Consider the following 16,215-nt stretch of genomic DNA (forward strand, 5'->3'; position numbering starts at 1 on the left):
ATTTTAAAAAATATATATTAAAATTATTAAAAAAAACTAAAAAAATATTAAAACACGGTTGTCGAAAATGTAACCTTAGATATCTAGATGGTGCTTGTGATAGAGGTGGTCCTTAAAAGGCATTGATTATTATTTGTATTATTTAAGGTTCAAATCTGTGGATAGTCGTGGACTTTTTAAACATCGCATATGATTCAAAAAGCAAAATATTCAATAAGACAGAACGGTACTGATTCCACAGATCGGTAGATGAGATGAGATTTCCTTATGATCATGCTGATGTCAAACTAATACAAACAGCAACGGCCAAGAGTCGAGAGAGGATGAGTTCCACTAATTTTCCTTCCCATCTTCATACAAAGAAGCAAGAATTTGCTTGAGTTGCCTATTGTAGGCGAAGGGTCGCTCCAATTCCACCAAGTGACCTGCCCTCTCGATGCAGTGCACCGTTGCTTTGCCTTCTAGTAGCCTGCGGTGACAATTTCGAGACAAACATTACTAAAGTGGTGAACAACATTTATGGAAAGCTAATTAAATATATTTATGGGCCATATTGACACGTACTAAAGGCCAGCCCTATCGACTAGTAGGTCAAGCTTGTCGTTCGTACATATATAGATAGACGAGGGAGAAGACAAATTGTCCTTGATTTAGATTCCCATGAAAACGATTATTCAACAATTAGGGGCAGTTTTATCATTCGAATATCTTAAGTACTAGTTGCGTTCTATCTATTGCCGCAATGGCTGTGCCGATGAATGGATGAAAGTCAACAAAATCAATTAGTGAATCGATGAATTGACGGAGAAAAAAGCGTACTCTTTCAAGTTGCGAACTTCCTCCTTGTCGAAAATGATGTCATCAACTCCCCACAAGAGATATATCCTCTGCGATTGGAATAAAAAGTAAAGATAAGATTTATCGTGCTAGTTAGACCTTCGAGGCAGAATGGAATAAATGAATAGCGAATGGCTGCCAGAGTTTTGCTTCTTAATTTCTTCTCCTTGACAACCAATAAACAGCCCACTGGTTACAAGTTAAATCCCATTAATCTGGACTAGCAAGTCGAGTGATTAACAACAATCTTAAATGTTAGTTCCTTTCTGACCTGTGTAAAACTAGGGACAATGAAATCCTTGTCCTTCACAATTGACGCCTCTAAAAGTTCATGCCTTTCCTTCCTGTGGTCGAAATACAAGGCCTGCCACCAATTTCAAGAATTTATTACGGTCAAAAATCAATTCCGAAAGTTTAAATATGACTTCCATTAACGATATGTAGAATTCTACTTCTCAACTAAAGATCCTCGTTTGATGGCGAACTACTATATTCATGAATTGCTCCTCTCGATTGTTAAGTCAAATCTAGCTCTGCTTTGCCAGTATGTGGTTGCTTGCTAAGATAAAAGGATTTGATAGTTGGAGCATCGATGTCTGGGTACTTGCACGCTAATTCTAATCAAGTAGGAAGGATTGATTAGACTGGGAGATTCGGTGTGATGATTTGTGTACAAACACCATGGATCGAGGAGAAATTAAAATTAAAAATGGGATATACAGTGTGATAGTTTAGCTAACGAAGCTTACCTCCAAAATGTCTCTGTAGACAAAATCAGGTATCCATGGCAGCTTGTAGAAAGCAACGTCTAGCAGTTTCTTCACGCCCTCGACAGTTTCAGGAATCAAATAATCTGCCCACGATGAGAAGCCAATTCTTTGCAGACCAGCACAAGTGATGGACTCAGTCAAGGCCATAACTGAACAAGTTATCACCATTGAATCAATCAAATTAGGGAACATCTCAGCCATCTTGAAACCAACAAACCCTCCATAGCTCAATCCAACCAAGGTGCACTTCTGGACGCGAAGCTTCCTGAGACCCTTAGCCATGCATTCTGCTTGAAAAGCCGGTGACCGTTCAGTTTTATCGGTGATTGAATCTCCAAAGAAGAGGAAATCCGGAACATAAACAGCGTACTTCTTGGCCAAAGCTAGCACCTGAAATTGCCATGTCAAAATCCCATCCAAACCAAAACCATGAAGAAACACCACTGCGGGTTTATTTGTGGTAGTGGTTTCACTCGGGACCCAGAAATGAATGACTGTCCCTGGCTCGATCTCTACTGCTCGGGGTCTGAACCCAGCTAGCTTCATTAAGCCTTGCAACAAGGTCTTGTACAATGACAAAGTGTTCACCATCTCTCCTTCTCTAGAAAGGCAGGCTCTTCCAAGCCTTGTCTGAATGATAACTACAGGAGTCGTGTTATTTGTAATCGCCTTGATGGCTTAATCCCAGGAATCAGGGATTCTTAGTAAGGAAGTACAAGTAATAGATTACAAGGGTGATTATAACTCGCTGGGATGTCTCCTACCTCCTCATTTTCTTACATGGGAAACGTGCTGTTGATCTTTAAAATGTAAGAAAATTCTGTAAGTCTACTTTCAATGATGGCGACAACTTTTTCATTATGTTTTTTTTTTTTAATTAGTTTTTAGATGGGAAGCATTTGACGATTTTTCAAAGAAAATCCTCACCACACACATATTTTTGATTAAAAAATTTAAATGTTTTTATAGAAGGAGGGAATAAAACGTAGAGTTACAATAAACCAAAAGACTATATTTTACCTTCGGAATTTAGGCTCGCCAAAGGTAAACCACTGAATTAACATGCACAGAATGGTATGGCGATTCATATAATTATATGCCAAGTTGCGGGTGAGCTGAGTATTTTTAATTTCTTTGCATCCATTTATTAAGCAATGTTACAGGTTTGAAGTTGAAATAATATACAATATTAAGAGCAAATTTGATGATCCAGGAGGTTTGATCTTTTCCTTATTTTCTCATGTTTAGAAATTAGAATCAATTGGTATTTTAAGAATTTATTTGTTAAAACATATCTAAGTCAATATATGGGATGCATCTTTAAAATTATATAAAAGAAATTAATTTTAAATGATATATACATTAAAGAAAATCATTGATCATTAAAAGAAATTTCTATCAAAAAACTATCTCAATCTAATAAGTTAAATTGTTAAATAAAATTTAAAAATATAATTCATATTATTCTCTAATATATTTTTTCAAATGAAAACCCTTTAAACATATTTATAATATATTATGTTTAATTTTTATTAAATAAATAAAAATAGTAAGATTTAAACTTGTAAATATTTTATTATTAAAATTTTAATATAATGTTAAAAATTTATTTTAATTTAATAATTTAAATTATTAAATAAAATAATATTATATCGGCCCAAAGTGGTAATATTGCCATGATAGAATTTAAAAATAAATAAATGTCAATGCTCGTCAGATCTATACATTAATACGAGTAATTTTATGGTATTACGTAACACATACATCACATGCATTTTTCTTAATTTTCTGCTATTAAATCCATGCAGTAGCAGATTCGCTAGGCAAGATCTTGATCCATTCAAGAATATAATTCTTTATATTAAACTGATTTTTTCAAGATTATCAATAAAAGTATTTCCATCCAACTTGTATCAATCACGATGTGGAAGTTGGAGACATCCTCCGTACCAAAATCAAATTTGTAAGGGAATTTTCGCTTGTTGCGGTCGCTTTCTTACAATTAAAATCTTAAAGTAAATTAAAAAAAAAAAAGTCATCATACTTTCGCGATAACTTTTACTCTGATCACAGGGGATTGGAACAATATTATAATATTTATACATTTTGTGGCAAAACTATAAATTATTGCTTTTAGGCTATTTTTTATCTTTCCATGATGGTTGACTTGGCATTGCTGAACTAATTGAGATATTTTTTTGTGCTCCACTTAAAAGCAGATTAGCATATAACAATCATTCGATGATATTTTTGGCATTTCATATTTAATTGCATAACGAATTATAGAATTTACATCTAGAACCCACAAAAAATAATTAATTTTTGGGTAATTATGTAAATGAGAAAAGAGTTCTTACATCTTTTACTAGACACAAGATCTTATTTAAATAATTAATCTAGAGATGCACCGACGATCAAAAAATTTGTAGTGGTGCGTGTAGCTAATTTTCATAACTAAAAAATAGCTTCCAAGCCAGTGATGGAATTCTTTTGACAACCCCTACTTAATAAGGTGGTATGTGTGTTTTTTTTTTTTTTTTGGTATTTGGATTGCTGTGAACGAGTGCTTATGTTTTTCTCTCTCATCTTAGGAAAGCGTTTTGTTCCTTTAAAAATTTAATGCATCTCTTTAACTAGATTGGTCAGTTATTTATTTTTAATTTATTTTTTTAAAATAATTTATAAAAAAAATATTTTCAATTTAATTCCCTGTAAATTTTTTTATTTTTTAAATTTGATTCTTAAAAAGTTCAATGCAATCCTTTTATTAGTTTTTTTTCCAGATTTGATTCCTTGTTTTTTATTAGTATTTTTTATTTAAAATAATTTATAAAATTATATATTTTTAATTTTATCATATAATTTTTTTCACATGTTTAATTTAATTCCTCTTTATTTTATTTAAATTACTTAGGTGTTGGAATTCTTGAACAAGCTCGAATTTAAAGTTAAACATATTGTGAATTTGAAATATAAATTAGATTTAATTATTTTCTTATTTACTTAAAAGATATGTTTTTTTATTTTTTATTTTTTAAAAAGATTTGTTATAAGCAATAAGCATGCTTTAAATTTATCCAGGGACATAAACTTGGTCAACGCTTATATACTAAGCTAGATCATAAATATCATTTAGTAAATGACGTATCACACTTCTTAATTTAAAAATGAAGATCCGTGCTAACCACATAATGCCGTATCTCGCATACACGCACGCTTACAAAGAATGCATAAGAGACGTGAATACTCATAATTGATGCCGGTTAAATCCCATCAATCTGGACTAGCAAGTTGAGTAATAGCAATCTTTATGTTAGTTCCTTTCTGACCTGTGTAAAACGAGGGACCATGAAATCCTTGTCCTTCAAAATTAACGCCTCTAAAAGTTCACGCCTTTCCTTCTTGTGGTCGAAATACAAGGCCTGCCAGGCTGCCACCAATGTCAAGAATTCATTACGGTCAAAAATCAATTCCGAAAGTTTAAATATGACTTCCATTAATGATATGTAGAATTCTACTTCTCAACTAAAGATCCCCGTTGATGGAGAACTACTATATTCATGAATTGTTCATCTCGATTATTAAGTCAAATCTAGAACTGATTTGCCAATATATGGTTGCTTGCTAAGATAGAAGGATTTCATAGGCAGCATTCATGTCTGGGTACTTGCATGCTAATTCTAAACAAGTAGGAAGGATTCGTTAGACTGGGAGATTTGGTGCCATGATATGTGTACAAACACCATGAATCGAGGAGAAAATTAAAATTAAAAATGGGATGTACAGTGTGATAGTTTAGCTAACGAAGCTTACCTCCAAAATGTCTCTGTAGACAAAATCAGGTATCCATGGCAGCTTGTAGAAAGCAACGTCTAGCAGTTTCTTCACGCCCTCTACAGTTTCAGGAATCAAATAATCTGCCCACGATGAGAAGCCAATTCTTTGCTGGACAGCACAGGTGATGGACTCAGTCATGGCCATAACTGAACAAGTTATCACCATTGAATCAACCAAATTAGGGAACATCTCAGCCATCTTGAAACCAACCATCCCTCCATTGCTCAATCCAACCAAGGTGCACTTCGCGACGCGAAGATTCCTTAGACCCTTAGCCATGCATTCTGCTTGAAAAGCCGGTGACCGTTCAGTTTTATCGGTGATTGAATCTCCAAAGAAGTGGACATCCGGAACATAAACTGCGTACTTCTTGGCCAAAGCTAGCACATGAAATTGCCATGAGGCCTGTTTGACAATGTGCATTTTGAAAAAATTCAATTTTTTTTTATTTTTTATTTTTATTAAAATTTAATATGATTTATATGTTTTGAATCGTTTTAATATACTAATTTTAAAAATGATTTTTAAAAAATAAAAAAACATCATTAACATATATTTTGGCACAAAAAATTATTTAAAAAACAACCGCTACCACACTGCAAAACACACTCTAAAAATCCCAACACAACCAAAATTATGAAGAAATACCACAACAGGTTTATTCGTGATTGTGGTTTCACTCAGGACCCAGAAATGGATGACTGTCCCCGGCTTGATCTTTACTGCTCGGGGTCTAACCCATATATTACGCTAATAGTTAAAGAACTTTTTAAAGGATAAAGGGAAACCCAAAGAAGATGATGCTATTGCACAAGAAAAATCAAGTCTTTTTACTTAAAGAAAAGTGTGATAAAAAAACTCAATATTTGCAAAACATTTCCTTTTAGTCGGGTTTAAGGACCCTCAAATGATAAAATTAATAATTTTTTAGTAAGGGATTACAATAAATAAAAGAATGAGCTTTAAAATCCAAAAATAAAAGTGTTTGTTTTTTGTTGTATATAATAAATGTTTTAAGAATTAAAATATAAATACTTAGAGAAAATAAATTGTGAACCTGCAATTTGAAAAATTTATGAAATATTTATAACTTACGAATAAAAAATATTTATAACTTAAGAATAAATCTTGTCTTTTATGCAACAGAGAAGCTAAAAAGTTATTTTGTCTTTACAAATATATTAATAAAGGATAAATATTTTTTGAAATATTTATAACTTACGAATAAATCTTGTCTTTTATGCAATAGAGAAGCTAAAAAGTTATTTTGTCTTTATAAATATATTAATAAAGGATAAATATTTTTTATAAAAATATTAATAATATAAAATATAATATGCTCTTAAAATATTTTTTATATATTTAATGATGTAGAAAGAATAAGATCTAAAATGTATTTAATTAGTAACTAGAGGAAGTGAGTTCTTTCTCTAAAATGAGTCCATGAGAATTAGATTTTTGTTTGAGGGTGTACCTATGAGTGTTGGCATCTTTTTATTAGCTAAACTTATAGAAATTAAGTTTACATATATTACATTTATTGCCTTAAACGTTGAGGTTTTAGATTTTTAATAATTTTTTAGACTTGTTAAATTTAGTCAAGTTATTTACAGGTATATTTTGGGAAGAATAGTACCTCGCAAAATTTCTAACTCGAAAAACGCAGATACTTACACGAGGATTTGTTCCTTTCAGGAAATTCTTTTTTTTATTTTATTTATTATTGTCTATATCTCATTCACAGTAAAAATTTCTCATCATCTACCCTTGTCATTTTCAATTTCTTCTGAAATAGCATCACTGGTTAAAGAAATTGTAAAAGCTGACAGATCAAAGTGCTGTTGTGACAGATTAGTCTTCACATGGCCTGCTGCTAGTGACTCGTGAGCAAATCGAAAACCTGTTTCGTATTCCTTTCAAAAGTTTTGGATTTGATAGTAAACTTGCAAAGTGGGGCATCATCAAGATTGATTTAATTTGTTTTCAAGCATCACCCCTTGTTATAAGATGAATGCTGTGTTCCTATACATTGATGTGAGTACCATCCTAGACTTACTTCTTTCAAGAATTGCAATCAAGTGGTCGCAACTATGATTAAGTGAGGAATTTGTTAGTTTTTGAAGGAAAGCATTCCAACTTTCCTGGTCAATCTAGAATAAGAGGCTCACTGTCTCAAACACAGATTGAAGAAACCTGCCGAGCTTTCTGTATTTCCCACTTGGAAAGGATGTTAATTGTTTAACCAATATTAATCTCCAGTATTTTGGATATTAGACCACCGTGTACGTTAATAAAGGGAAGCCAAGATTCTGCAATGCATAGGAATACTTGTCATGGAAAAGCTATCAATCAATCAAGCTAGGAAAGTTTACTAGTTAGTGCGCATAACACATGCACTGATCCGTTTCACACCAAGCTAGGAAGCTGTCCAAGATAGTGAAATGTGTAAGAAAACAGCATCAAACACAAAGAAATGCTTCCATGAATCATCACTTTTCAGAAACAGCTAGGAAAGTTCGTAGTTGTAAGTGTTACCTAATTTGTAAAATTGTAGTTCAAGTTTCAAGCATAGTTCTGTGCTACAGATATATGAATTAGACGCACCGAAGACTTTCATAGATAATTAACACTGTGGAATCCTGATAGATAACGAAAGAAAGGGAAAACCGTATCAAAACTCATCGGTGCTGGGAAAACACATTGCGATTTCATCCAGTCCAAAGCAAGTCTGGTAACACTACTTAACAAGGGGGAAAATGATATATTCAAAAAGATAATTGAGGAGAATTAAAGTACACGTATTTGGAATTGGAATTTTCTTTTTTAAGGAAAATACGGGGGCATGAAACAAGCAAAAAAAATAATTAAGAAGCAACCGACACCAGGATGAAACTAAATTCCATTCTGTATTAGAGATCGTGTCTTCACGGGCGGCACAGAATTCACATCCAAAACGTCAAGCTTGCTATGCAATGTTCGGAAGACTCGAACTGCGTGGTGGCAATAAGATTTGCACAGAAAGTGAGGTTTGAAAACAAGGATCAGGAGACCATGAGCAAATGAAGCCCCCTGTATGTTCCCTCAACCTTGTTTTCTTATGCTTATGCTTGAGAAACTAGAAATGAGACCGAGGGAGTGGAATTGTATGTATAAATTTTGTTGCAAGCTACAACTTCTTCTGAATATGGGTCTTGAATTCTAAAAAAAAAGGGGATGAAAAAAACCTAGATTAACAAGTTCATCGAAAGTTAGGATTTTATATGCCTTTAAATCAAACCAAACACTCCATAATGTTTTGACTACATTCAGAACAAAATCCATCAAAGCATTGAAGTACAAGAACACTAGAAAAGACTCCATAATGTTATGACTACATTCCTCACACATGACCTGACCCAATAAATTAACAAAAAGAAAAAAAAAAATAGTAGAGCGATTCCCTTGTCTGTCAATCAAGGTAACTCCTCCGAATTAAGAATCTATAATCAAATTTTTGGCAAGCTACATGACTATCTGCACCGGATACCTGTCAATGCAATCCTGCCATGGATTACTAGAAGATGGCTTAACATGCCTCAGAGCCTCCCAAATTGCACTGTTGCACTTGAAACCACTGCCAAAAGCAATCTGCCAAACACGGTCCCCCCTCCGTACTCTTTCCTTTGCCTCAGTGTAAGCCAACTCGTACCAAATCGAGCTTGACGAAGTGTTACCAAACCGATGAAGAGTCATCCTGGAAGCTTCAACATGAATAGGCAAAAGCTGCAGATTCTTCTCAAGCTCATCAATCACGGCTCTCCCTCCAGCATGAATACAGAAATGATCGAAGGCAAGCTTAAAATCTGGGATATACGGCTTCACTTTTGCATTGAACAATTTCTTAGCAACTAAAGTTGAGAAGAACAAAAGTTGCTCACTAATGGGAAGAACCAAAGGACCCAAGGTTGTAATATTAGTCTTAAGTGCACCACCAGCAATTGCCATGAGCTCTTTTGACAAAGAAACCCCTGTTTTTCCAGCATCATCCTGCTCCTGATAGACACACTTGAACGCCTTGTCGTCAGCTCCTTTATGAGTTCTAACCACATGAACAAGCTTATACTTCGCTCTTCTCTTATCTTTAGCTTTATTTGACAACAAAACGGCAGAACCGCCGACTCTAAACAAGCAATTCGGTATCAACATTGACTTCTTGTTCCCAAAATACCAATTCTGTGTAATGTTCTCAGTACTTACAACAACAGCATAGGTATTCCTATGAACTTGCAACATATCTTTAGCAAGGTCAACAGCAATAACCCCAGCACTACACCCCATTCCCCCAAGATTAAAAGATCTAATATTCCCTCTCAATTTATACTTGTTAACAATCATCGCAGATAACGAGGGTGTAGGATTAAACAAACTACAATTCACAACAAGAATACCAATATCTTTAGGCTTGATATTAGTATTTGCAAATAAAACATTCAGTGCACCAAACATCACCTGCTGTGCCTCTTCTCTAGCTGCTGCCATTGATGGTCTTGGTGGAATATAATGCATAGCTTCGGGGACATAAGTTTCTTCACCAAGACCTGATCTTTCCAAAATCTTCCTTTGAAATTCCAACGAAGAATCATCAAAATCACCAGTCAGATTTGAATGCTCCATGAATTGCTCAAATTTGACTTGTAAGTTTGATGGAGGCTTGTAACAAGCATAATCAACAAGAAAAAGGGATCTGGGCCTGGTCATAATATAAACCGTGGCTCCAAAAACAAGAAAAGCAGAACAAATAATGACACTAACAAGATTATACTGAAGATGAAGCCACAGTTGGTGAATGTCATTTGGGTTCAATTGAAAAGCTTGAAAAATAACAAAAGCCATTAAAGGGACCAAACAAAGAGTCAACAAATGAGTTATCAAATAATGATAACCTAGCTTGACATGCTTAAGATTCACGCTATGCAAGAAATCTGGCAATCTTCTTGATTGTCGGATCTGGACTCCATTGGTAGTGGTGGATTCGGATTCCCGTTGGTTGTTCATATTGTCCTCTAAGTTTTCAAGATAGGTTCTTTTGGTTTCTTGAATGGTGAAAATAAGACTAAAAAACAGAGTAAGTGACTATTATGGTGTATAGGAAATGAATGTCCGTTTACAATACGGATCTGGAGAAGCAATAAAGAAAAAGAAATGAAGGTTGTTAGGTAATGATTTAACTGCAAAACGGCCCCGACACAGTAACAATTATTAAAGACTGCGTAGATTTTGACTTGATAATCGCTGATGATGATACATGAAATCTGTATTTTGATTTCCTGAATCTGTTTTTTTTTTCCTTTTTCTTTTTTCTTGTTTCCCCCAGACCCCCACTCTCTTATCTGTAATGATTTGGTCAAATGGAAGAAAGAGAGGGGGGGGCGCAGGTTCAAAGATGGTGCCTTTTTACAGAGTTGACATTGGGAGATGATGTGAAAATGAAGAAACGAAGCCATTCTTCTTTTTCTTTCGAGTTAGAAGTAGTCAAATTTAATTTCATATAAAAAAGTTATTATTTATTATTATTAGTTAATTATTATTAATAAAAACTAAAAAAGTATTTTTTATTTTGCGTTACCTCAAATAATACTACACTCAGCAATAGTTTATTTTAGCATTGTTCAAAAAAATCGATTAACTGAAAAAATCAAAGAAAAATTAACAAAAAAAATTAAATCAAAATAAAAAATTAATTAAATTAATTTTTAAAATTATAAAATCTAACAAGTTCTATTCGGTTTTGGTTTTATAGATGAAACCGGTAAACCAAATTGGTCCAGTCCAAAAAGTGTATAAATTACCCTAACCCTAAGCTAACCCCTCTCACAAAAAGTCACCGCATACTTTTCTCATTCTTTATTTTCCTTTCATCGGCTCTGCGTCTCATTTTTTTCTTTCCTTTTTTATTGTCGATCCTCTAACCCAAAGCTCTCATGACTTGTTCTACTTTTTAAATCTTATCAATTTTTTTGACTTTATTGGTTCATGTAGGAAAACAATAACTGGGTGTTTGAAAGAAGATTAATATTATGGTTTGTTAGTTGAGTTTTATAGCAGTGTAATGGTTTGATTATTGTGTTGGTGTTATGGTAGTGGAAAGAAGAAGGGAGGCTATTATGAATTTTCTAGAAGAAAAGGTTCAACATATGTTCTTTTATGGGTCTAGGAATAATGGGTGTGTGCTAATATTGTTGTTGAGAGAGGCGTCATTATTGGAGGAGAAAAGATGCATGCAATGGTATGCTTTAGTTTTAATAAAGAGTGTCTTTGGTATTGTTGTAGATGTTGGGTTGTAGTTTGAAAAAATTTAATTTAAAAAAAATATTTTTAGTTGAGGTTGGTTTGAAAAAATAGATGTTTGGTTAAAACTGTGGTTGAAATTAATATTGATGATTTTAAATTTAACTATTATAGAATTAATTACTCCTATTATATCATGAAATAAATAATACTTTATATAAAATATTTTTTTTGCACTGTTCATGTTAATTGCATTAAAAGTTACGTGGGATTCATGTACAATAAACTGATTTTTTTCTTTATCAAACGACTGCAAACTATATTTTAATTAAAACGCAGCCGCAACCGCGTAAACAAATGGCACCAAAGAAGGATAATAATCCATGAATCTGTAAAGGTATTTGTTTGGAGTTGTAGGCAAGTGATTCTAGTGTTGACAAAAAGAGTCAAAATGAAGAGTTAATTTATTTCTTATTTTCTAGTTAAGAGAGGCTTTTGAATCCCTTATAAAAATAACAATCTAGCTTATGATTTCTTAAAAAGAAAATGATGAAGTTTCTTGTTTTAGATCAATAAACATTAATTATTTATTTAAATATGCATGTCTTATGTAATATTAGGTTTACCGATTTTATTTAAAAAAATGAGCAAATCAGGTCGATTTGAACTGAATTTCAGTCCGGTTCGGTCTCTATTTTTCAAAATTAATCTAATTCAGTTCGGTTGGTTTTTTAGTTTAAAACGAACCGAACCGAATCATGCACAACCCTAGTTTATTTTATATTTTTATATTTTTTAAAATTTTATTTTTAGCATTTGGTGTATTAAGAATTATGTTTTATTGTTTATTAAAACTTATTTTTCATGAGATCATCTCAATCCCATAACACGTGTTATAAATTTGATGGGTTCACTCGGTTAAATCAAGTTTTCTTCTTGAATTATTGGTTTTTTTTTATAATTTTATCATTCAATATTGGATGGATTAAGAATCAAGCTTCATGACTTGTTTCGGTTTGTGTTCTATTAGGTTATATCGGTTTTATAGTACGGGTTTTGCGGGTTAATCCTAATAGAATCGTTTTGTTTTATTATGTTCTTTTTTATATTTTTTTTTTTTAATTTCACCATTGAGCTATAGTTTGATTAGGAATTGAGCTGTATAATTTTTTTTGTGGGGTTATCTCAGTCTAATAGATTGGTGTTGTGAGCTTGACAGGTTAACTAACTAACTTAAATTATTTTTTTTAATTTATTTTCTATAAGGTTATATCAGTCTCATGATCTATGTCGGGAGTTTGACGAGTTAACCCAGATTAACTTAAATTATTTTATTTGTATTATTTTTATAATTACTTTTTTATAATTTTATTATTGAATATTGTTAGAATTATACTTTGTATTTATTTCAACTTACTTTCTATGATATTATTTTAGTCTTATGAAACAAGTGGTAAGTTTGAAAAATTAACTTTTTATCTTATTTTTTTATTTTAAATAATAGGTTGATTGGATATTAAACTTCATAATTTATTTTGATTTTTTTTTATATTGAGTTATCATGATTTTATGATCCAGGTCTTAGATTTATTTTGTTAATCCACTTTGATCCAATATATTTATGTCTCAATATTTGTTTTTCTTAAAAAATATATCTTGAATTTTTTAAGTCAAACTACATTTTTATTAGTTATCTAGATTGCATTTAAACATATCAAGTGGATCGGGTTATATCAAGTCAACCATAAAATAATTTAATTAGTTAAAATATTTTTTTTCAATGATTAAATATTTTTTTATATTAAAAAATGATTCAACTTGTTGGATAACACGGGGAATAATCTAATTATATTCGATATAAATAATAAATTGTAATTAAACTGACATTGATACCCTTCCTCTTCAATAAATATATGCTTTCAAATCCTTTTTCTTTAATCAAAAGCTACATATATTATTACAAATATTATTCAATGTAATAATTTTATAAATCACCCATTTACAAGTATATCACTTATACATTGTTACATATATATTAAACAGGAGCACACGTATACACAACCAAACAATTAGCTTAGAAGAAATCCAAAAAACGAGGATTTGTTGCCTGCATTGTAAGCAATTATTGAACTGTTCTGTTACAGTTTTAGGGCATGGAAAACGGGGACTCAATCAAACCAGGAAAGGTCAAATTATAGTACCGTTGTTTTCCAAGTTTTTCTACAAATGAAATCCACGTGTTATGATTTCCATTCACGATCACGCCTCCCCGTTATTGAGATTTATCAGAACGTTTACAGTTATCCAAAAATGACCGTTTAATTGTTATATAAAATAAAGATACTGAACTGGTTCGTTGAAAATCGCTTCCGGTAAAAATTAGTTTTTTTTATATAGTTTCAGACAAAAAAAAATATTAAAAATGCTTGTGCCAAACATTGTCTTGATGGAAATACCAGAGGCAAAGAAACTGCCAAATTCCGGGGAAGGTCTGCACAGACCAATCAGGAGACATCAAGACTCTGAATGGACAGGCTGAGGAGTGGATGACGAGCTGGCTTTTACACTGCTGACAGAGTGGAAAGGAACCTGTAAACTCCGCTGTGTGCCTATTCGCTCCAGCAAATCTGCCTGCTTTGATCACTTTGATGCGGGCTTTGGCAGATTTCCAGCGGCCACTACCCCGTTCATAAAGAATATATTTCTTCATACCATAATCAGTGATGAAGTAAGAATTTAAAATTAAAAGATTTGATTTTTATAATTTTATATTCGGGTTTTTAATTGTTTATATTTTAATTTTTTAATTATTTATATGATAATTACTGGAGTTAGGAGTAGAACAAAAAAAAAATTTAAAAGGATTAAATTAAAAAAATTATTTTAAAAAAACTTATTTTAAAGAAAAAAACTGGAAAAATTTTCTTTGCAGGGATTCAGGTTCTTTCCAACCTTTTCTGTTTTTGTTATTAACTAGAAGTTAATATAATTATTAATTTTAAAATTTATAAAATTAGTCCTAATGTATATAAATTATCATAACATCCATATTAATTTTTTTTAAAAAAATTTCATTAGTTGTCGTTTATTTTTTCAATTTCTTTATGCTTGCCTTTATGGAGAAAACTTTGAAGTTATTGAAGCTGATATTTTATTCACCCGATGCCAAGCTTTTCTTGCATCTGGTGATTTTGAGCTCGCGACATCTGTTGGTATCCAGGGCCATCGCTGATTTGTAGCCCTATGGGAGATCTCAATTCGGAAGAAAGCTTCTGAACCCAAGACAATTCCTGTTATAAGCAGGGATGACGATCGGGGGGTTGTACCTTTCTCCTTTTATTTTTCTCTATTGGATTTCCGGCGGCTTCGAGTTTCTTCATTGATCGAAAAAATAAAATATTTCTTATGATATTTAGTAGTTAAAATGCAACACCAAAGTAATATAGTATGATTTGGTCTGGATTCCCTGGGAGACAAGGAACAAGCTCCAGTTTTTGTCTCCTTTTAAGTGTCGAGGGGAAATTCTTCGCATACACGTCCTCTTGACTCAGGTTCTATGCACTGGTACATATAACTTTGTTATTCTTGACCATGAAACAATCGATCATTCATGCAAATTCCGGTATAAGCATGATTTCATTCAGGAAAATCATATGATACACCATTAAACTACTGAGATATTATCAATTTTTCACTTAAATCATTCTTTTTATCAGATTTATTATCAAAATACTTCAACCTCTTAATCAAATATTTAGTTAGGATATCTAATAGTAAATTTTAAGTTTTTTTTTATATATAAAATGATATATCTTTTATTAAAAAAACACAAACTAGATGGAAATATAAAAAAAAACGTTAAAAATATATGAAAGTATTTAATTTAAACTTTTTAAAGTTTATTTTTTAATTTCAAGTGTCATAAGAGGTATTTTAATATTTTCATGTTAAATTTTTAATTTTTTATATGAAAAAGTTATTGATGCGTGCTTATGACATACCAACAAAGAAGTGGCGCACACACCTTAGCAACAATGCATGTGACATCATTTAATGACCTAACTTCATATAAAACCTTTTTAGTTGGAAGACTCGGCCCAGACAAATACATGGAAGAGCGTAAGCCCAATTAATCTTTTTTTTTTTTTATGATAATGTTTGAGTTGGGCTAAAACCAAATTTAATTATCACAAAGCCTGAATTATACAGGGCCTTGAATTGTTCATCGTCGTTATAGTTACCTTTATTCGTCATTGTTTATTTATTTAAAATTATTTTTATTTAAAAATATATTAAAATAATATTTTTTTTGTTTTTACCATTAGTAAATTAAAATGATTTAAAAATATATAAAAATTTAATTTAAAACAAAGGGGAATTATTTTTTTAAAGCATTTTTAAAGTACAATATATATATATATATATATATATATATATAGCCAACAACGAATATAATGATTTTTTTCTTCCAACAACGAATATCTGTATATGATGCTATAAGTAT

General features: G+C 31.7%; 2 protein-coding genes across 4 annotated transcripts; both read right to left on the reverse strand.

The window, feature by feature from the left end:
• Positions 1-190: 190 nt before the first annotated feature.
• Positions 191-2,368, reverse strand: LOC105142459 (uncharacterized). 3 transcript variants are annotated; one of them, XM_011050102.1, is made up of 4 exons: positions 1,587-2,365; positions 1,109-1,201; positions 820-887; positions 191-469 (listed from the first exon to the last, which is right to left on the reverse strand). In XM_011050102.1, the coding sequence occupies exons 1-4, from the start codon at positions 2,196-2,198 to the stop codon at positions 334-336; spliced, it is 909 nt and encodes a 302-aa protein (XP_011048404.1). In that variant the 5' UTR covers positions 2,199-2,365; the 3' UTR covers positions 191-333. The 3 variants fall into 3 exon arrangements, with proteins under 3 accessions (XP_011048404.1, XP_011048411.1, XP_011048420.1); XM_011050109.1 differs by lacking the exon at positions 1,109-1,201 and having other exon boundaries at positions 1,587-2,368; XM_011050118.1 differs by lacking the exon at positions 820-887 and having other exon boundaries at positions 1,587-2,366.
• Positions 2,369-8,681: 6,313 nt separating this feature from the next.
• LOC105142477 (3-ketoacyl-CoA synthase 4-like) lies at positions 8,682-10,895 on the reverse strand. The gene has a single exon (XM_011050129.1). The coding sequence runs from the start codon at positions 10,476-10,478 to the stop codon at positions 8,946-8,948; it is 1,533 nt and encodes a 510-aa protein (XP_011048431.1). The 5' UTR covers positions 10,479-10,895; the 3' UTR covers positions 8,682-8,945.
• Positions 10,896-16,215: the final 5,320 nt, after the last annotated feature.

Source organism: Populus euphratica, unplaced genomic scaffold, assembly GCF_000495115.2.
Source record: "Populus euphratica unplaced genomic scaffold, PopEup_1.0 scaffold3.1, whole genome shotgun sequence".
Classification (NCBI taxonomy): Eukaryota; Viridiplantae; Streptophyta; class Magnoliopsida; order Malpighiales; family Salicaceae; genus Populus; species Populus euphratica.